The 22,163-nt window shown below is 37.9% G+C and overlaps 1 protein-coding gene across 1 annotated transcript in view; it reads right to left on the bottom strand.

Moving 5' to 3' along the window:
* Wwc2 (WW and C2 domain containing 2) overlaps positions 1–22,163 on the bottom strand; it is a 136,010-nt gene that overhangs the window by 51,999 nt on the left and 61,848 nt on the right. Inside the window, exons 9-16 of the mRNA XM_015486000.2 lie at positions 19,169–19,411; positions 13,041–13,130; positions 11,386–12,005; positions 7,822–7,951; positions 6,773–6,853; positions 6,583–6,669; positions 3,237–3,429; positions 1,486–1,650 (exon numbers count right to left, since the gene is read on the bottom strand). Coding sequence (XP_015341486.1) covers positions 1,486–1,650; positions 3,237–3,429; positions 6,583–6,669; positions 6,773–6,853; positions 7,822–7,951; positions 11,386–12,005; positions 13,041–13,130; positions 19,169–19,411 — 1,609 coding nt within the window. The remainder of the gene's footprint in view (positions 1–1,485; positions 1,651–3,236; positions 3,430–6,582; positions 6,670–6,772; positions 6,854–7,821; positions 7,952–11,385; positions 12,006–13,040; positions 13,131–19,168; positions 19,412–22,163) is intronic.

Below are 22,163 nucleotides of genomic sequence, written 5' to 3' on the forward strand. Positions count from 1 at the left end.
GGGAGAGGAAAGGGAGAGGAAAGGAAAAGGAAAGGAAAAGGAAAGGAAAAGGAAAGGAAAGGAAAAGGAAAAGGAAAAGGAAAAGGAAAGGAAAAGGAAAAGGAAAGGACGAAAGAATATGTACAGAACTTATATAACTCAATCCTAAAAAGATAAATAAGTCATTCTACCAAGAAAACAGCTTGCAGTCACCCAAAATGTTAAAACATATTGTATAATATCCAAGAAGGCAATTCCATTTCCACATGTATGCCCAAGAGAAAGGAAAACATATGTCCACACAAACACTTGTGTATGAATGTTCCTAGCAGCATCGTTCATAATAGTCAAAAAGTGTAAACAACCCAAATGCACATCAGCCAATGAATGGTAAACAAATCATGGTACATTTGCAACAGAATATTATTTGGGGATGGAAAGGAATAAAATATTAACATATGTACTTTGAAAATATGCTAAATAAAAGAAGTCAGTTATAACAAATAAGGTATTATTTCATGTATAATAATAAATGAATACGAAAATTTATAGAGAAAGAATATTCATGGTTATTTGGGAGAAAGGTGTTCAGGAGAACTGGGAGTGACTGCTCATGGGTATGGAACTTCTGTTTGAGATGATGACAATGTAGTAATATTAGATTGTACATATGGTTGTACAACTCTGTGAATATAGTGAAAAATACATTAAGCCTTGTGCTTTAAGTGGGTGAATTGTACATGTTAATTGGGTGAATCGTATAGTATATGAATTACACCTTATTCTGTTTTTAAAAACTTACAGAAAGAAGATAAAAATCATTTCATATGCCTTACTTAGTGTATACTACATAGCTGGGCATGTAATATAAAATCTACACCATGTTTGTTTCTCTTTTACCACCTACCACAATGTCCACTAGTTTCTCACACATAATAGATGATCAATAAATACTTGCTTATTTGATTTTTACTTAGTGAATTCTTTCTTTGAAGGTAACCTAAAATAAACCTGAACTCAGTAGCAATATGCACAAATGCCAGATAATTGATGAATGGCCTCAAAAAGTACCCCTTCATAAATTTTTGAAGCAGTAAGATATGACTATTAGTTTCAATAAACCTTTTGATAGAAAAATACTTAGGGATATTGATATTATAAATGGAAAATTAACATTGTTTTAGATTAATAATTTAAAATTTGCAAAATATGTGAGTGTCAAATGTATAAGCTGACAGTGGAACCAAGTATGTGAACACTATATACAAAAGCATAAACTTAAATCCAAAGGTTTTCCACAATCATTTAAAACAATAAAGCCTCCACATCAGTTTATTTTTATGGAAGGAGATGTGATCATTTTTCTTTCTTTTTAGGAAGTTGGGATAAAAGAATCCTGAAAGGAAAAAAGAAAGGACCATGAGAGTGGATAAAAACCTGTTGGTCTCCTTGCATATTTCACATTACTTTATTACATTTAATGACTTTTCTCTAATTTTGACTTACCAAGTCTATTGAATCTACTAATGGCTGGTTTGATTGAAATACAGAGTCCTCATTTTCTTCTTCATTCTTTTTGCAAGGCATTTGCTTGGAAGGAAGCAAATTATACCACAGAGTGAAAATCTCATTAGAAAATGGTAAGTCTGCCAGGCTGATCTGAGTTCCAGCCTATGGGAAATGAAAGAAAACAAAGAAGAGAGAGAGAGAGAGAGAGAGAGAGAGAAAATGCTAAATTAGTATATGTTTTCTCTAATATGATAAAGATCATTGGGTGAGCTTGTCTTCTTTTTTGTTTTTTTTTAAAGCAATACTCATAAAGTGTTGGGTTTTGAAAAAACCTGGAAATGATTTATGATAATAATCTCTAATCTAAAAAGCCAATCCTAGGATTATTTTTTGAGACATGATTTTGCTAACACCTAATGACTAAGTATGTAATTTTTGTAAATATGGAATTATGTGCAAATGAAAAGTTATAAATAAATAAATAAGTCTAAACCATGGTACTTCTTATAATACACTATAAGAGTGAATTCATTATTACTCACAATAAAATTATCCACTGAAAAGTCTGAAAACAAGCAAAAGTTCCATGTTGGTTCTTTAATGAGAAATCAGTAAAAAAAATTTCTTTGGATATATAAGTTGGCAGAATGTCAAAAAACAAAGCAAAACAAAACAAAAAAAAACCCCAAAACAGTAAAGGTTAAAGGTTTTCATATTCTACCAAATCACAAATAGCCATAATCTAAATCCAACTATATTATTTTTTAAAAGGCTATCCCCATTCACATGTTTATTAACTTAATAGAGCTTCTGACACATATAAATATGACATTATACCAAAGCCTTTCTGATAGCCTAATACATCCATCTTTGCTTTATTGCCAGAAAATAGTATCAAACATTTTTTTTCAAGTAAAAATTAAGATTATCACAATTAGCTTTGTTCATCATGAAATGTGTGTGCTTCCTATTATACCACAGAGAAAAGCTCAGCTGGACATTTTCATAGTTTTTGACCACACAGGCCCACCTCTAAACACCAGCCTTACCAGTAAGTGATGGTTTTACAGGTTTTGTGCACAGCAATATATTAAACGTACTATTAGTTAAGTATGGAATCTTTTGCTATAGCATTTAAACATTTTGTTCTAAACAGTTACACTTTTTCTTTAGAAGCTCTAATATCATGGCAGGGGAAACTGAGCTGAATATATTTTCAGTGTCTTGCTTATTGAATTTGTAACAGTGAATTATGTGTGGGCTGTCTCTTTGATATCTGGTTCCATCATTCACTAGGTGTGAAACCCTCTCTAAGCAGCTCTTTATCTGAAAATAGGAGATGATCACACCTTCCATAATCCATCTTTCCTAAGACTGTCATAGGGATTAAAGGAGATAACACACGGTATTCAGCACAGGTCTTGGCAATGGGACTAAAAGCATACACAGTAAGTTCTGGTCATAATAGAGGTAAAAATTTTTGTTTAGTCAAAGCAGAAATGGAAAGTAGAGCTTTACCGAAAATCATAACTGATAAACAGATTTTAAAGGTCTAAAATAAAGGTAAGAACAAAAATCAATATTTCAGGGGAAAAAAAAAAGAAAAGAAACAGCCACTGGACGTGTCCCAAGGTGTTAGACAGGTCTACAGTCATTTAGTCTAGTTGCTGGCAGAACAGCAACTAGAAAGCATATTCTAAGAATATCTGGTTGTGTTAGTTGATAATGGTAATTATTAAGAATCCTACCAAGCATTCTTCCCTGTGGTGTTTACTGACAGAGCAAAGATCAACTCTTAACGTCTTCTGCTGCAAAGCTGTTTGGGAAATGGCTACTCTGAACACATCATTGAACAGCACAGATTCTGTGGGTGGATGGACTTTTGTTCGAAATAGACAGCTGACATCAGTTGAGGAGGGAAGAAGAGCAACCCTAAAATACCTGCAAAGAACAAGAATAAAATGAAATTCATAGGTACTTCGATTACAGTGGATTCACAGCTATCATTTGCAATTATCTGCAAAACAGAGAAATTGAGGGAATATGGAGTTCATTATCAACCAAAAGTGCTGCTGCCATAATGGGTCTGTGCTCAGCTGCAAAGACACTCTATTCTTAACCTATGTGCTAACTGTACCCCTGAGCATGCAAAGGGCCAGCCTGCCACTCACCGCAGGACTGCAACAAAGGCACATGATAGGAAAGCGAAGAGGAAGAAAGCCTTAGAGTGCAGATGAATTTAACATCCCATCTGCCCCAGGTACAGCCAATTCCAAAATAAGTTATTTCTATGTCTTGGAAGGTGGGAATACCCTAAGTAGATACTGGTGACTTTATCCCAAAGAATCCTCATCCTGAGTGTTAAAAAAGAGATGCTGATGATGACTTCCCATGAATGGAATACATTATCCTACTAGACAAAAAGAGAGGCAAAGTAGCATATTGTTAATAAAATTTAAAACAGATGAAACAGCAGTTCAAAAATATCAATGTCTAGCATCTCCAAAGCTTCAGATTCAAAGGAAGAGTTACAGAAAAACAGTAATTTCTAATGCTACTTTAGAGTGAGTTTTCTGAGCACAGGGTTCACAATTATTGGAAATAGCAAGAGATATTTTCCTTTTAATCCCAGAAAGAGAATATCTACTAAATCTTCTCCTGTCCCCATTTCTAGTCGTATCTAATGCATATTCTAAAACATGCCTTTCTCTAATTAAAAAAGTTGTAAATTCAAATGCAGAACTGAAGAGTGCCATATTATTTTTTATTTTATACCAACATTTATTATGAAGATTCAGCATTAAACACCTTGTGAGTCTTGGGCCACTGCTGTTGATTTAAGGCCTAAGACACAACTCATCCTTCTTGGAAGGTTGGAGTTTCAGCAGAAACAATATTTTTTCTCTGCCTTCATGGAAAAACAATAAGAAGCCAGTATATTAAATAGTCAGAATGGAGGGAAGGGATTTTTCTGTTTCTCCAGTCTTCAAGTTTTCTGTCAATGGCCTAACCACTTAACTCATCTCAAAATGTTTTCACATCAAACAAGAATGATTTTATGTAGTTTGGACATTAAGGCATGGAGAAAGCAGGCAGAGGTGCTTTTCCCCCAGCTCTGCTGTAGGGAAGGTCTTGCCAAACCACAGCCTGGCAAATCATGACTGACTCATGGAAACACTGGGGCAACACACTGAAGCAAAAACTCTTGTCATAATTAATAATAAAAAATTAAGCTCTGAAGTTAGGAGAAAAAGAACATTTAAGAATATTTCAAACTAACTGTCATTTTTAGCAGTGTCGTTATTTAGGCCAAGCTTTTTATATATGGGTTTAAGATAATGCTGCTATGTATCTGAGAAAAGCTCACACCAGTAAGACAAAGGTACCTTCTATACTCTCACCAGTTGGATGAATACTACTAATGCCCTCAGTGACTGGCTCTGGGTCATCATACATCCAGAAAGCACTTTTTGACTATCCTCCAAGGTGAGAATGACTGTGATTGGTCTAGAAGAGCTAGAACATTTGGGTAGATGTAACGATGTAAGTTTAAAGACAGTACATATTCTTGGACATTCTGTACTTTTCTTCTGTATTTGTGAATTGGTGCTGTTTGAAGCCCAACTCTGGTAGAACTGTCTTCTCCCTGATCTGCCTAAAGGCCACCAATAGCACACCCCAAGATATGAAACACATATATTAGAAGGGAGAAGCCAAAATTATCAAGCCAGTCTTCACTGAAAATAGCCAACTGATACTTTTAACCTCAGGCCTGGGAAACAGGCCCACGTGGTAATCTATGTCACCAGTGCTAGATTATGCTGTCTCTCTTGGTTGATCTTGTTAATGATGTTGGTCCCCTATTCCTTGATTTCAGGAAGTCCTGAGCCTCCCCTCCTGAATCCTATGCAGCTTTGATGATTGTAAACATAACCTCTCATTCTATTTTTTGTTGTCTACTAAATAACCTCAACCTAGCTCTTTTTTTTTTCTTGCATACAATTTGTTTTCTTTAGCAATTCTTAAATATGAGGATGTGAGCTTAAAACGAAACCTGTAGGGAAAACATCCAGAACTCTTACTCTGTTAAAAATCCTGCTCATTAAGGAATATATGCTATTATTAAGGAAAACATTCGTTGGCTGGGTATAATCTTTTTAAAAATTTTCTCCAATAGCCTTTTTTGTTTTGTCCAAGCCCTTGTACTGCCTTGTTGGATACTAAGAGTCACCTCCTACAAGAAGTTTAAAGGTAAGGTGGACATACATGCTCTGTATTCTAAATCAGAGAGCCCTTAAGAGAGTCACTGAGACTATGACTCTATAAAAGTGTGAATGGTGGTAGAGACTGCCAGAAAAACCTGTTAGAAAACAGTCCCAAAGTAGTGGGCTAGACAACATTATGCCATCACTTCGTTAAGATTCTTAGTTTGATGAAATAACTTTAAGAAATTGTTGGTCAGAGGGAAGTGAATGTTGGATGATAAAAAAACGAAATGTGAAGGGCTGGGGCTCAGTGGTAGAACACTCGCCTAGCACGTGTGAGGCCCCGAGTTCGATCCTCAGAACCACATATAAATAAAGGTATTATGTGCAACTACAACTAAAGAAATATATATTTGAAAAAAAAGAATGTGAAATAAAAATGAAGTGAATGTTGGATGATACAGCTTGATAAATATGTGAGGGGCAATGTTGTACTAGGATAATAAAATTTAATCACTAAATTTTCACGTAAAAGATCAGAAAATTCCTTCAAACCAATAGTAATAACTATTAGACAATAATAAAATTTTTAATTATATTTCAAACAACCATGCCCCAACACAAATAACACAGGATTTCTGCTCAAAAAAGAAAATATATTGATTTCTATTCTCAATGAGGAATTGGTTGAATAAAGACTAAAACTCCATTTGCTTTTCTCACATTTTCCTTTTCTCTTCACATTTGTCTACTGTTGATTTAGACATGACCAGTCTTGCTATGTCTTTTCCATATCTTCATTTTGATGAACTGATTGATTACAATGTAAAATGATCAAAATGTAGAAATTCTTAAGCTTCTCAGTTTGTTTTTCACTGACTTTACTTACACCTTTGAAGTATGAGGTATCAAGAAGGCATGAAGATTTCGTAGTTGTGCTATAATCACCATGAAACTTGAACTTTTTGCATCATATCTGTCGAAAGAGAAGCTGAATGAAATAAAGAGTAACCGCAGACCACCAGTCCTTGCATAGACTTCTAGAACTGCCCTTCCCCTGTGTACACAGTTTAGATTACCTGAGTCCTATCTGCACCTGGGCTGTCTCCACAGTGGCAACATCCTCTTCACTGAATGGAACATCTTCGATTTCACTAGGCCTAAGGATGGGAGGTGAGCAGTCAATTATTGGAGGAGGTCGATTGTTATGGTTGCTGTTTGCCACTCAATTATTTTGAATGAAAACCAAACCAAACAGTGATAACTCCCCAGGGGAACTGATCCCAGCTTACTGTTTCAGAAGCTTTCTTTTTTTTTTTTACATGCTCTAGCATGGTTTTTTTAAATTTTTTTTTTTTTTTGAGAGAGAGAGAGAGAGAGAGAGAGAATTTTTTTTAATATTTATTATTTTAGTTCTCAGTGGACACAACATCTTTGTTGGTATGTGGTGCTGAGGATTGAACCCGGGCCGCACGCATGCTAGGCAAGCGCGCTACCGCTTGAGCCACATCCCCAGCCCCAAGCTTTCTTTACCTCTTCAAGAAGAGTCTGCCTGGGAACTTAGGGAACAGATGTGCTGACATCTCACTTTTCTGAGCCCTACTAGCTACACCATACCCCCCATAAAAATCCCAGGTTTTCAGAAATTCACACAAGCTTCACATGTCAAACAGGCATTTGACATGTGAATTACTCTAACATTCCTACTAAAATAAACTTTTTAGGTCTTATAGAAGGTCAAGTACGTATAAGTACACTAATCTGCTTATCATTTCCGAGGCTGAAGGGATATTTCTGATACATTGGGAATTTTCAGGTACACTACTTCTTTTACCACTGAGAAACAACCCCAGTCTCCTTTTTATGTTTTATTTTGAGACAGGGTCTTACTAAGTCCTTAGGGCCTTGTTAAGTTGCTAGGGTTGGTCTCAAACTTGTAATCCTCCTGCCTCAGCCTCCTGAGCCACAGGGATTACAGGTATGTGCCACCAAGCCTGGCCGGCACACTATTTCTTTACTACTCTGAAGGGTGCACTAATAGTGGCAGCATATTTGCACTTTGGAAAACACAGGCTCTGCTACAGAGGAGACGTGGAGAAGCCAGAAAACACGCCTGCAGGGTCCTTACTGTTTCATGGAGGCTTCGTAGACCCCACTGTCTCCAGCCACAGACTCATCAGACACGGCAGCCGACACACAAGCAGTTTTCTCCCCAGGCAAGTGAATTACTCTTCTTTTTGGTAATGATTTTTCCACATCTAAGGAGGGGAAATTTCTTATTAGAAAATTAGGATTTCTTATTAGGAAAAATCAAATATAAAATACACACGAAGTTTGAGCATGATAAAGCCAACATACAATATCCTTCTGAGAGTCAAGGATGTTACTCTTCAAATCAACAGATGTGGACAAGTCAAAGCACTGTGACTCATAAGATTTCTGCAATACCAGTTCCTTCAGTTGTTATTTGGAAATGAATATGGTCTTTTGTTTTCCTAAAATATTTTAAGGCAAGGGATGCACATATTCTGACTCTCCAACCTCTTTCTTCAAGCATTCACAATTATAATATGCTTAGGATAAAAAGCTCTGTGCCTCCCTCAAGTATTGGGAGATATTTCTATTTAGAGAGCTTCTGACTACTCAGTGGAAAGAAACGTTTCTACCTCTTTGCTCTCTCCTCTACACATGCCATATTCTCTGTCTCCTATGGTACTGTTCTAACAGAAATTAAGGAGAAGACATCTTTGACTTATAGGAATTCCTCACCAGCTAATACCACTAAAAAACTTTTTGTGCTACTGAATCTTCAGCACCAACTACCACTTAACTTTTATCTCTAACTCATATTTATACAGCAGCGTCCTGCAGTGAGCAAGGAACATTCATTTAAAGCTGTGTTCTGTACTGTAATAAGCTGCAAGCCTGCAGAGTTCTTTCATCCTCGAGTGAGGAAGCCAGTGGATCTGTATTGGTATGCATTTCGGCCCCCTTCTGAGTCGTGACTTTACATTTTGTTAAGATGTTTAAGTTTTAAGGCTTCAGATTACAGGACTGATTGCTGCATTTCCCCTTTTATTTCTGGCAGTGGGAATGCTCTTTCCTTGATGATGAAGTGCCTTCTCTCCGCCCACCCCCCTTTGTGAGGGGTGAAGGTGATGACATGATTTATTGATTACCCCCAGGAATAACCACAGCAGCCTGAAATTGACTTTGACAATGACAGAGACTGACTGTGGAAAGACTTCATAGTTATTCCAACTTGGTTTCTGTCATCCAGCAGGGATTGGTGCTGGGGAGCAAAGTTTACATAAAAGGGACTTGACTTCACCTGCATAAAACTCCAGAGCATAGGAAATAATCAGTGTCCCTTTCAAGGAGTCACCCTCCCTCAAGGGAAGAGTAGATGTCCTCTGAATAGACCAAGCACTGATGACCTCAAGAGAATTAGTCTTTACACTTATACATATTCTTTTAGTTGTTTTCAGACATGAAACTGAATGTTATCTGCAAAGGTCCTGGGTGTAGTTTTTTTCAGGGTGACTTTTTTTTTTAATGGTTCTGGGGATCAAAACTAGGGCCTTGCACATGCTGGCAAGCACTCTGCCACTGAGCTATATCCTTACCCTATGGTGACTTTGGGCAGGGGGGTGGGAGTGGGCAGGGGTGGTACCAGGGATTGAACTCAGGGGCACTTGACCACTAAGTCACATCCCCAGGCCTATTTTTGTATTTCATTTACAGGTAGGGTCTCACTAAATTGCTTAGCACCTCACTTTTCTGAGGCTGGCTTTGAATTGCGATCCTCCTGATTCAGCCTCCCAAGCCACTGGGATTACAGGCATGAGCCACTGTACCCGGCCCTATGATGACTTTTTAACAACATTTTTCAACATTTAAAAAATTTAAAAATTATCACAGACACCCATTGCCAGCCACAAGCCCACTGATAGTCACAGTTGCAGACATAAGGGCCAAGAGCAAGACACCAGCCAAGCAGATGCTTCCAGGACTGGTGCCTGGGACCTTGAGATCACTAGGTGGGTAACAATCTTTGGGGAATTTTTCCCAAGCCTTCCTCTTTTCCAGCATTCAACTCCACATACAGGGCCTTCCACTTGATGAGATGATGATAAGTGGTCACTAGAGAATACTCCAAATACATGAAGGACAAAGAAGCTTGAGATGCTCAAGACATGTAAGATCCTGAAAGTCTAAAGCAAGAAGAATGGTACAGAATGCTGGCTCTCTACTCTTTCCCCATTCTTTCTTCCTCCCTTAACTTGCAATGACACGTGGTAGGAACTGGTTTGGTGGGCACTGTGTTACTTATCACTATCACACAATTATAAGACGTGCTAGGATGTTTTCCACACATCATGGCATTAATCTTCTTCAGTGCTACAAGTATAACCGTATCATCCCGACTTTGCAGACGAGAAACAGACCTGAGAGACAAGGTAACATGCTCACGGAAATAAATTCAAAGTGTGAGTAAAGGCATGGGACAGAACACAACCCGCCATCCACTGTACACCTTCACAGAGGCAGGGCGAGGCCCATGGTGGCTTTCTGCTTTTGTGGAGCCACTATGTACACATCACGCCTGTGCTTGTTTTCCTTTGTGGCTGATTATTTCTATAATGTTACTTGTCTGATGTTTCTCTAAGAGGAGGCACACAAACCACAAGAATGTTCCACCTCTGCCCAGGCTGCTGGCAGGACACAGCATTTCAATCTAGTCTTTAAACATGTGAACTATCCAATCAATTAGTACTCAGAACTCCCAGGACCATATACATAAATAAAAATGCTTCTCAAAACAGCACGAAAGCAGTTGGTTTAGAGGCCTGTCCTCTTCTGTGTGGTGGGGCACAGCAACTCAGGTCAGTCTGACCAGGATGCCCATAGAGAAGGACCAGAGCTTTGATTTCCCATTTTGCCTCAAGCTGGCTCTAGAACAGATTATCCTTTTTGGATCACACTAGAGATCATGTGCCAACAAAGGCACTAACTGTACCTAACATATTAAATATTTCTGTCACATAGAGCAAAACAATCAATAAAATGAGATTCTTCTTGTTGGTCTCTTTGAACACACAGGCAGGAGTCTACTTCTTACAGCCTCTTCCTCGGGCTGCAACTGTCACAGCAGCCAGAAGATGGCAGGGTAATACCATATACTGGAGACTACTTCTTCAAATTAACTTTTGGCAGAAAGGGAGAGTCTGGCATAAAATAAAATTGTATTTATATAGAATTCCCTGAGCAATCTAAACAGTGAACCTTTGTACTAATTAGCTTGTATGCTAATTGACTTGATTTTAATCTGTTTTAGGCCAAAATTTAGAAGAAAGCCCTCTTCTTTGCCTTAGTATTTTAGAACTGGCATCTGTTTAGAAGCATAAAGTATGTTTACAAAATAAGGTCTAGCCAGGTACCACACATAGAGGGTCTCTGGACCACAAAACAAGTACCTAATGATTAAATCTATTAAATAGAGAAGACAATTTGACAAAGAAAATGTCTGGGTATATAAATAAAGGTTCCTTCCTAAATAAAGCTGAAATAAATATTTAGGAGAAAAAAGGGGAGACTATACCATTTGTCTATGTGGAAAAAGTAACCTTCCAACCCAATGTCCTTAAAATCCTTTAGAGGGAATGCATAAAAAACAAAGGTTTCCATTTACCTGTAGTTCCTTCATATAATGGCTCCCCAGCACAGTCATTAAGGTCTTTGTCCTCTAAAAGAGACTGGGATGCTCCTACTGAATCTGAATCGAGCAGTATGGGATTTTCACCAAGGCTAATGTCTTCAAAATGGCTACTCAATTCACAGTCTTCAAAGTCAGCAGTGAACTGATGAAGAGAGGAGTCATGAGAAGACATGGGAAACGTGCCTTCCAAGACCAAAGGAGAGCCAGGAGGCGACAAGGAAGAAAGGGAGGACCTTGAAGATAGGGATGTCACAGACTTGGGGGCCTCAGTCAGGGTGGGAGTGTGGCCAGCTGCTGCAGCTGCCACCCCACAGAGTCCACTTGGGCCAGGCTGACTGGGGGACTTGGCCACCTCATTTTCATGGATGGTAGTGATAGGTCCGGAAGGAATGTAACCACTCTTCTCTTGGAGAAGGAAGTCCAGTTTATACTGATAATCCACATCTATCTGATCACCCTGACTGCTGAAGTAGAGCTCACTGGAACTGAGGGAGTTGAGAGACCCTCTGCTGGAGGTGTTCAGCGAGCCCCGACTGGATGCCAAGGAACCCAGGCTGCTCCCAGATGACATGGACAACGTGCTGGCAGAGAGGCTAAAAGAAGAAAAGCACACTGTAAAATCTGTCACTATGTGGAAAAACCAATCATAACCCCTACTGGTGACTTCAGATCCCAAACTGGAAGGAAACAGGTGGTGCCAAAGAATGGAATATATGACCAGGGCCAAGGGATATGCCATCATAGCATTTCCCTGATTATTCACTAATAATTTCTAACTTGCTCTCCAAATACTCTTTAAGCAACAATTCTATCTTAGAAAAAATTATCCTCATTTTATAAAAGTTAAAAAATATGCCAAAGAGTTTCTTGGAATTCTCCTTGCATAGCTATACAGAAGCAATCCTATAATTAAAATATAAGCGGGGTGCAGGGATGACCAGGACAAAGTATTAATATGGCTATGTTGTTAGGTTTTTTAAACCTTATTTTTAGAGAAAAAAAGGCAAGCTTATAAAACTTGAGTGCTTACACATAAGGTCTCTGGGCCAGGCTTGGTGGCACACTCCTGTAATCCCAATGGTTTTGGGAGACTGAGGCAGGAGGATCACAAGTTTGAAGCAAGCCCCAGCAACACAGTGAGGTCCTACACAATGTAGTAAGACCATTTCACAAAATAAAAAATAAAAAGGGCTAGTGATGATGCTTAGTGGTTTAAAAAAAAAGCAAGCCCCTGGGTTCATTTGCCTTTCCCATTTTCTGTGGGTGAATATAAAAGTGAGTATTTTTCTAACCAATATAAGAAAATCTATGGCAATTTTAAGGTAAATCTCTCCTACCCTCATTTTTTAAAAGATGAGATAATAGGAGAAATGTTCCATTTTCCTAAGTTTTCATTGAGGGCTAAAATCTTCTTCCTACAACATATTTCAAATGTATGCCAAATATGACCTTGGGAGTCATGAAAAAAAAATCTATAACTTTAAATTTGGTCACTCACACATTAATTTTACTCATGTACCTACTTACTTTTAAATAGCTTAAAATAAAGTATAAACTAACCAAAGATGAACCAGAATGTGTCTGAAAGATAGGGAAAAAATTTCCCTTTGAGGATCTAATGGGCTTACCTTTTAAGTTGTGAATGCAAGTAAGTAGTTAATTTAGTAGTTTCTTCAAGTTTCTGTAGCAGTTCTTTTCTTCTCTCTTCCAATTTCAATCTAGAAAAAAATTATAAAAATTAATTGATCTTCAAATGATTATGATGAATGTGAAAAAAAAAACAAAGTTTCTTATTACACAAATATTACCTATCAAGAGGGGGAAATCTGAATGAACTTGACAGAGAAAAAAAAGGATGCTGTGCACAGCCACACTAGATGATGGGGGAGATTTTTTTCTTTTCTTTGTACTGGGGATTGAACCTAGGGTGCTTAACCACTGAGCACATCCCCAGGCCTTTTTAATTTTTATTTTGAGATACTGTCTTGCTAAATTGCTTACAGCCTTGCTAAGTTGCTGAGGACAGGGGAGATTTATGCCCAATTGCCAATGCTACTGAGAAAAAAGTGTAAAATTTTCTTAAGTGGGTAAATAATACAGCCCTATGAGTTGGGGAAGAACAGTGAGGAGGAAAATAATTATATATACACATATACATAGATATGCTACAAAATCCTTACACAAGTCTATAATTTGGCTTCACATTACTAACACATTTGTCAGTAAAAATAATAGAGAATTATAAAAAGCCATCCTAAATACTAATTTTAGCAAGGATTGTTCCAAAATTATATTTGATGATGAAAATTCTAGTCTTAATTTGATGAGAATTGTTTAACAATTAAGAAAGAAATTAGTCTCTTTTGCTGTGTGGACTAATTTGGGCTGCTTAAAAGCAAGAAGACCTCAAAGTGACTTCCTTTCCTAGTGACATCATATCTCATCATCTGTACCATATTATCACAAAATATTGTTCACATCCAACTGCAAAAGTATTTTTTTTAATTAGAATATTACAGAATTGTATCTTGAAAAATAACTCACTTTTTAAAGACATATTAAGTACCCTGAGTCTTATGCAACTGAGAACTGCACAAGTAAAGTCTGTGTTATCTGAGGGTTTTTAGATATCGTCTTAGAAATAAACCAGTTCAGTGCAGACAAGTGAGCTACAAAATGAGAATCAGAAAAAAACACACTGTGGTTCCCAGCCTGGATTTGCTGCTTACTAGGGATGGATCCTTTGGCTAGTCATTGAATCAAGGGTCTCACCTTTCTCATCTGTAAAATGGTGATTATAATCCTCCTGTGTCTACCTGATAAGGCAGTTAAAGGGATCAAATGGAGTAATGTATGTCAAAGTGTTCTACAAATGATAAAAACAAATCAGACTTGTTCAAAGCCTCAGCATGCCCTGCAAGGTGGTGATATAAAAATTAGCTATTTTTGTTTGGAGAAAAAGAAAATTTCCCTCATTTCCAGCCTCTTTGAAATATTATGTATGTCTTGATAGTAAGAAAATATATTCATATTTTATTTATAGGTATCTATCCCTTTGATGTGCCAATAACACAATTTCATTACATGTTAAAATAAAAAAGTAATTCTTGCCATTTTATTTAATACTTCAAGGCGTGATAAATTCTTAATTCACAGCTTTCATAAGTTCATTTTAAAAAATAAGATAGTCTTTATTTTTTTAATCTCACAAATATAAATAATAGCTCAACAAGGAAAAAAAATTAACACCAAGAAGATTAACTGAATTAGAAGGTACACAAAGATCTGGAGAAAGCCCCAAACATTTCTAAACTCCATGTCTTCAGAAGTAAGAGAAACTTTGAAGTTTTAAAACTATTACTTTTATCAAAATGAGGCTTTTCCTATTTTAAGGAACACGTCAGCATCACATTAGAATTTAATCCTGAAATGTCTGATTCATCCTAAAGTTTAAAATACAAAGCTTTTTCTTTCCTATTCACCAGAGATGGCCCGTCCTCTGCCCTCTTCTAGGTCATATCTAGGAACTGCTCTCCTAGGTCTTTTAGTTTGACTCTGAATTACTGACACACACCTTCTGTGTTCATATTTGAATGTTCCCTAATATAATACTAACTTCCTAAAAGGCAGACAGAGCTCTTTCTCTCTTTCCTACCTAGGCTCCTTACTGGCATTAGCATAATGAAGGCACTGACAAGAGTCAGAGAAACCTTCTAGTGGGGCAGCTGTCTCTGCCTCTGATATAAACACCAAAAGACTCTCCTGATGGCAGCCAGAAGTCTTCCTCAGATTTCAGGTGTCTTTCATAGGAGATGACTTCCTTAACTTCCTCTGAATAGCTGGCAACTGCCTTCTAAAGAGAATATCCATGTCCCCAAATTTTTCTCCAAATCTGCCTTTTCCTACGTGAGAAAGGGTCTTTTTACCCTGGCCCCTAAGAGATTTTCCCCTTGGCCCTGCAGTTCCACACTCTCCTTTCCACTGACCTTTGCAAAGTACAGGGTCTTCACACCCTCCTTCTGTCTTAGTGCCCTGAGACAGAGACTCCACCAGGTCTCTCCTAAACTCAGAACTTTCCACGTAGGGAACATTTCATTTCCACAGGAAAAAAAGCAGTTCCTTTTCCATTGAAAATAAGTGGTACCCATGCCCTTTACTTGCTTTAAAAATTTTTCAGAAGCATTGATAAAAACATTCAAATAATTAGGAAATGATTAAGACATCTTGGCAATTATAAGGCGAAGCCCCCAAAATTTGTGAGAAAATAAGGAGCAATGTTAGGACTTTTCTTATTAACTATAGAAAATCAGAGTTTAAATAATGTCAATAACTGTATTGTGAAAATAGAAAGCCATGTACAGAAAGACCTCGTTCTTTCTTTTGAAAGCAACTTCTCAAAAGAGCAGCTCTCACTTTTCCTAATGCACATTACCACCACTAGGTGGCGAGCTCAGTCACTGTTGAAAGATTGAGTAGGTGACACTGCTGTAGAGTAGGGGCAAGAACAGGCATAGGAAACCCTAAGGTCACAATGTCTGAAAATTCATGTGAGTTTAGCTCCTTCATAGTCTACAACCCATTAATGACTCAGAATCTTGCCTGAGGTCACTGCTGAAATAATGAAGGACCCACAACATAAATAGAAAATAGGAAAATTTGGGTCATTGCAGCAAGTAGCTTTCATTGGTAGTTGTGAAAGTACCAAGAAGAAATTCAGTGATTTAGTACTGGAGGAGCATAATTTGTTCTATGATGAAACTAAATTTTACAGAGTAAAATAGAATTTTATTTCCCATTAGTATCTGAAGAAATACACTGCTTGCAAAGGTATTCTTTTGCCTTATTAGGTCCCAGTTTTCGGTTCAACAGCGGCAAAAAGCAGAGAAGAAATAAATACATGTGGTAGGAAGAAGCAAATAAAAAAAAGGGTAAAGTATAAGAAAAAGTGGCAGAGTATGAAGGAATAAAGTAAAACAATGAACAACAAGAAGAAGACCCAAGACCCCTACTATACTGTGTCTATTTGAGAAATAAAGGACTCAGAGCTCACTGCAACATCCTGTTTTTTGGTACATGTGCAACACTGAGCCTTGAACAACCAACAGTGGCTGTGAGAAAATTTTAAGTTGATCAAATAAGCAAGAAAGAGTCCCTCAACCTTTTACTGAAACATAATTATGGTATTTGCCTTTGGCCACAGACACTAGAAAGGAAATTAGTATTCACTTATTTGGAATACTGAACTACTTGACTTACAAATGACTCAAAAAGTCAACATATTACCAATGTAAAATGTATCCATTTTCTTTCCCGCTAACAAGCAAACATGGGAGACAAGTCTATGTAGGTATCATAGATTGGTAGGACTATACATACTGCTTATGCCCCATTAGACAAAAGCCCAAGGCTGGATAAGACTAAATAGATTATTATTTTATAGAAGTATTTTATACATTCTCCACTTGATGAATTCTAATTCTAGCCATTGCTGCTACTGGAATTTGGATAGTCATTATGTGTGTGCAAACACAAGTATGAAAGTAAAAGTTTTGGTACCAAGGGTAAAAACATATCTTCAATGTTACTTCACTAACCATTTTTGTCTCTCCCTAATAAAAAAGACAAGCCAGACACCACACCTGTAAATACTGATTAAAACAAATAAGCACATGTGTTTCTCTTCCTTTTAGTACAAACCTGTAGAACCTTCCCAGATTCATCTACTACAAACAGCCAGGATGGACACTGCACATTAGCCCTGTAAGATTCAGCTCTCCATGTCCCTAAGTTCCATATTCAGATTCAACCAATAGCTGACCAAAAGTATTCAGAGGGGGGAAAAAAAACCTGCATTTGTACTAAACAGGTACAGATTATTTTTGTCTATTTTATCCCTAAAACAATATGGTATAACAACTATTTACATAGCGCTTGTGTTGTATTACGTACTATAAGTAATCTAGAAATGATTCAAAGTATATGGGCAGATGTGCATAGATGATAAGCAAATACTATACCATTTTCTATGAGGGACTTGAGTAAACACACATTTTGGCATGGGGGAAGGACTCCTGAAACTAATCCTCCATGGATAGGGAGGAATGATTGTAGACAACATTTATTAAGTATTGCATAATACACCAAATATCACTGGTGCTTTCACAAGGACCACACAAAAGCTACTAATTTCATTGTATTTACTGAAGACTATTAAACTTTTATATTGGAAATTTAAGGTATACTAATATATAGACAAGGGTAATTCAGTAAAAACAATTTAATTCAGCCTTGCCTTCTCATCATTACTCTTTGTTTCTGTTGGTCTTTGTCAGATGGATCCTAATTTAGCCAGCCTTCCTCAATACCTACCTTAGACTGATCTCACTGTCAGTCAGCCCCACAAGATACAAGACAGAGCAAGCAAGGAAGAAAAGAAGGGAAATGGGGGCAATAAGGAGAATTATTTAAGTGAGTAAAAGAATACAGTCTGCATTAGTTTTTCCTCTTGATACTTGTCCATGAACCCTAAAGCTAAAATGCTATAGCCACATATTACCTTGATCAACATTTTAATCCACCAAAGTCAAATCTCCTGAACAGTTAAACTTGGACTGGCAGAGGAAGAAGGAGGGAGGAGGAGGAGGAAGAGGAGGAGGAGACAGAGGAGGGGGGGGAGGAGGAGGAAGAAGAGCTGCTGCTGCCACCAGGTGCAGTGGTGCATATCTGTAATCCCAGCAACTCAGGAGGCTGAGGCAGGAGGATCACAAGTTCGGGGACAGCCTGGGCAACTTAGCGAGACCTTGTCTCAAAATACAAAATAAAAAGGGCTGGATATGTAGCTGAGTGGTAGAGTACCATGGGTTCAATTCCCAGTATGGATGTGGAGAAAAAGAAAAGAAATTGGATTATGGCTGTGTATTTTAAACTTATATGCAGGTAACTTGAGATAATACCAATGTGAATGTCATTCCTGTCATTGTGAGGCACTGCTCCTTACTTGGTGGCCTAAAGGATGCATATACAGTGGTTTTGAAAGGTTACACAGTCTATTCTGAAACAGGGGTCCCACCACAGCAGCCAGCAAGGCCAGACATAGGGCTCTGACACAGATGTGTTCATATCAAACTGATATACATAGGTTCTCTCACTTACTACTATTAATAGAACTGAGTTTTTAGATTAAATAATCAACTCACACTTTCCCATAGAAAGATTAGAAAACTTCTTAGAATATTTTCCTTTATATTTCAGCTGTTTCAGAGGAGGGTTTCAACTTACAAGCAAAATCCAAGCAACATTTTGTAAACTATTAGGATACCAAAGGGAGTAAATTGTCTCTTCTTTTCCTTGTGAAATTAAAGGCAATAAAATTTTGCATTCTTACAAGTAATAAAACCTAGAATAGGAAGCTTCAGTCACTGTAACAATCTAGATCATCTTTCTTATCAGAGTGCAATAGTTTACAGCTACCATTATCAGACTCAGTCAGTGATGGACTATATTCATGGTTTTATGTCAACATTCCTTAGTTATTCAACATCAGTCACAGGCATTTTCAGTCCTAACAGATGTAGAGTAATGGATGCTGAGGGGCATTAGGTTGGTGTGCTTTATCGCTCTACAGAAAGAAAGTTCTATTGTACCATTCTCTGTCCAATAAGAACAGATAAAACTGAGATTTCCAAACCCAGGGAAAATGTCATCAGTTAAGATTCAGCCATGTTGTAGTTGCTCTCTTCTCAGTAGGAAAACACACCTCTCAGCCAGAGCCCGGCTCGGTGCACCCCGCACGGACAGCAGCTCTTCCTCTAGTCTCTGCCTTTCAGCTTCCAGATGTTCCAATTCATCTTGTGTGCGTTTTTGCGGAGTGACGAACTGCAGTTCCTTCAAAAGTTCTTCTTTTTCATTAATCAGCATCAACTTCTCCTTCTCAATATCTAGCGTCCCTGGCCAAGCCTCACTGTCCAACTTTGACAGTTCAATTTTTAAGTTGGCCATACTAAAATAAAGAGAAGAAACATGCACATGTTTAGGACTCCTGAGAAAGACAAACACAACCAGCTAAGTCTGGGGTGGAACTGCCATCCAGACCTTCCCAACTGGAGCTTACCAGAAAGCAGGCAGCAGTTCTGTACTCCAGGCTTAGGCCTGACTTCACACTCAGCTGTCCTCTGCTTCATCCCCCATCTTTATAATGTGAGTGAGCACATCTCCCTATCTGACAACAGCATGAAAGACAAGTACACAGACACTTCAAAAGGAAAGTACTCTGGGGGCCAAGGGCAGGCTGCCCTGATATTTGTGTGTGTGTGTGGTGTGACAGGAGAGGAACCTGGAGGCTTCCCTTTAAAAACAAAACAAAACTGAGGTTGGCACTGCAATGATGCCCCAAATGCCATTTTTGTAGACTTTTGTTCCTCTGGGTAGCAATACTGTCTATAGCATCTTTTCCAGTAAAATGGTAATCTCCAGAACAGGTTGGCGAAGACTAGGGTATAAGGAGGTCAGGGAAAGGGTGGAGAAAAGAGAACAGTAGTTTGGCCGACTCATTTTAGAACAAAGTCAGTTCCATCAAGTCTCCCCCCAAGGTTAAGGGAGTAGGCCCACATTCTCCTTAAGCTTCCTGCTGTGAAGTCTCCTCTCCGTAGGGCCCTGACTGGTGTATGTACCACTTATTGAGCAAGCACTGCACCAGCACCTTATATCCACTACTGCATTGGATTTAAGTTCCTCTGTACATTTATTTGGCTGTTCAGGAGTACACAGTGGACCGTCACCAGCACAGGAAGCTGGTGTGGCACCACTGGAGTGTCAAAAGGTGCTGAAGTGAGGGAAACAGGAATTCGGGGAGAGAACAAAAAGCACCAAAAACAAACTGAGTAATTTCAAAGTTCACTGTGCCCAGAGCTCCCCAATTAATGATGAAGTTAACAATTCATTTTCAATATGAATGTCTTGACAACCTGAATTGAATATTTGCTCTGCAGCACTGTGAAGACAATCAGGACTTTTTACAAGATGAATAGCAACATGGCTCTTCTGCCCCCAAAGCCTAAGATCCAGGTAAACTATGAATACAACTGAGGTTTGCACAAGGAATCTGTGACTATTAAAAAAAAAAAAAAGGTTGGATGATTGCTTCAGACATTCACACCAGAATATGGAAAACAGAAAAGGGAGATTTTTTTCCTTTTTCAATGCAAAAAATTGTAAAAGGAATGAAAAAAAAAATAACAAAAAAAACATAATCAAGAACAAAGATGAAAATAAATCCACATCTTTGTGCCATAAGTTTCTTGTTTTAGTTAGAAACACAATTGCATTCTGAGACTGCCACTGCAGAAGTAGTGTACTTCTGATTTCACCCACCGTCTGCACTTACGATAGATGTACCATCAGCTATTCTTCATCTTTAATCACAAAACCATAAACAACTGTCTCAACGTACTAGAAAATTAACCATCAAAATGCTAAATAAGCATGATGTTATTAGCTTCATTAAGCACATAAAACAAAGGCTGCAGGAGAAAAACAGGTTTCAGAGAAAAAATAACCCATCTCTTTACTTATTCAGAATTGAGGAGGAAAATGCATTTTCAACATATGCATAAACGCTTGAGAGATACATTCTCATCAACACCACTAGTAACTTTAAAACAAAACCCCAAATAGTACAGCAATGCAACCAAATGGTAAAGAACCAATGTCTTAAGGTTTGGTGTGACTGAATTAACCAATTGAGCTGGGAGCAACAATGTGAGGGAGTAAAGAAAGGTTCCTATTTATAACGTGATCAGACATTAGGGAGATCTCCCATTTTATTTTAGAAAGTATGTACCAAATCTGGGGAATGGAATATGAAGAAGACTTCCAGGAGCACCTAGGAAGAGAAGTGCTGTGTAAGCTCCAGATGTAATTAACTATTAGCAGTCACAGTAAAAAAAAATAGCCCAAGCTGATCCAAAGGAAGCAGAGTCAAGCCTGTAAGAACCCACGGGGAGATAAGGACTTGTTCTCCAAGATTAGTTTTGAGTTATAGCCATTCTCCTTCAGAAAACCAGACACACTTTCTGGGCTTTGTTCACATCAGAACCAAAGAGTTCTGCTGGCTAAAGGGCTGACCTACACACAGCAAGAGGACCATGGCAGCATCCACCATAGGCCCCAACTGCAAATCAGCTTTCCAAATGCTTACTGATGCCAAGGCCCTAGTCTAGACCCTGAGAAGGAGGTAATAAAGTATAACATTTTTTCTTACCTTCAAGACATTTAAACTTTACTGAGGAAAATTTAAAGGCATTAACGTTAGCTAAGTAAACTGCTATTCAGAAGGACTTGGTGATTTGCTCAAGCTCCCATGGTTAATAATTGGAGAATGAAGCTTAGGTTTCTTTTCAGGAAACTGACAAACCAAGTGATATCAGAAACACAGGTTACAGACAGTAAACTAAATATTGCACTTATTTTACCTATTTAAATCCAGATAACCTGTAAGAACTATGGTTAATTACTTTAAAATTTTCATCATCATCAGTAATTGTGGGCATACTTCAATATCAGATGGGTTTTCCTCATGGTAGGAAACCATGATACCCTAGCAGGTTCTCAGTGGAGTTTTTCATGCTCATGGAAGGAACATGATGAATTACTTTGTCTCCTGCATGGTAACAATGCAGCTTTTCCCAATGTCTCCTAAATAATAAGCCAATAGCATTTTTAAGCTCTTAAAAGGAAAATATGAAATCAACTCA

The sequence above is a fragment of the Marmota marmota genome, unplaced genomic scaffold (genome assembly GCF_001458135.2).
Source record: "Marmota marmota marmota unplaced genomic scaffold, marMar, whole genome shotgun sequence".
NCBI classification, from domain to species: Eukaryota; Metazoa; Chordata; class Mammalia; order Rodentia; family Sciuridae; genus Marmota; species Marmota marmota.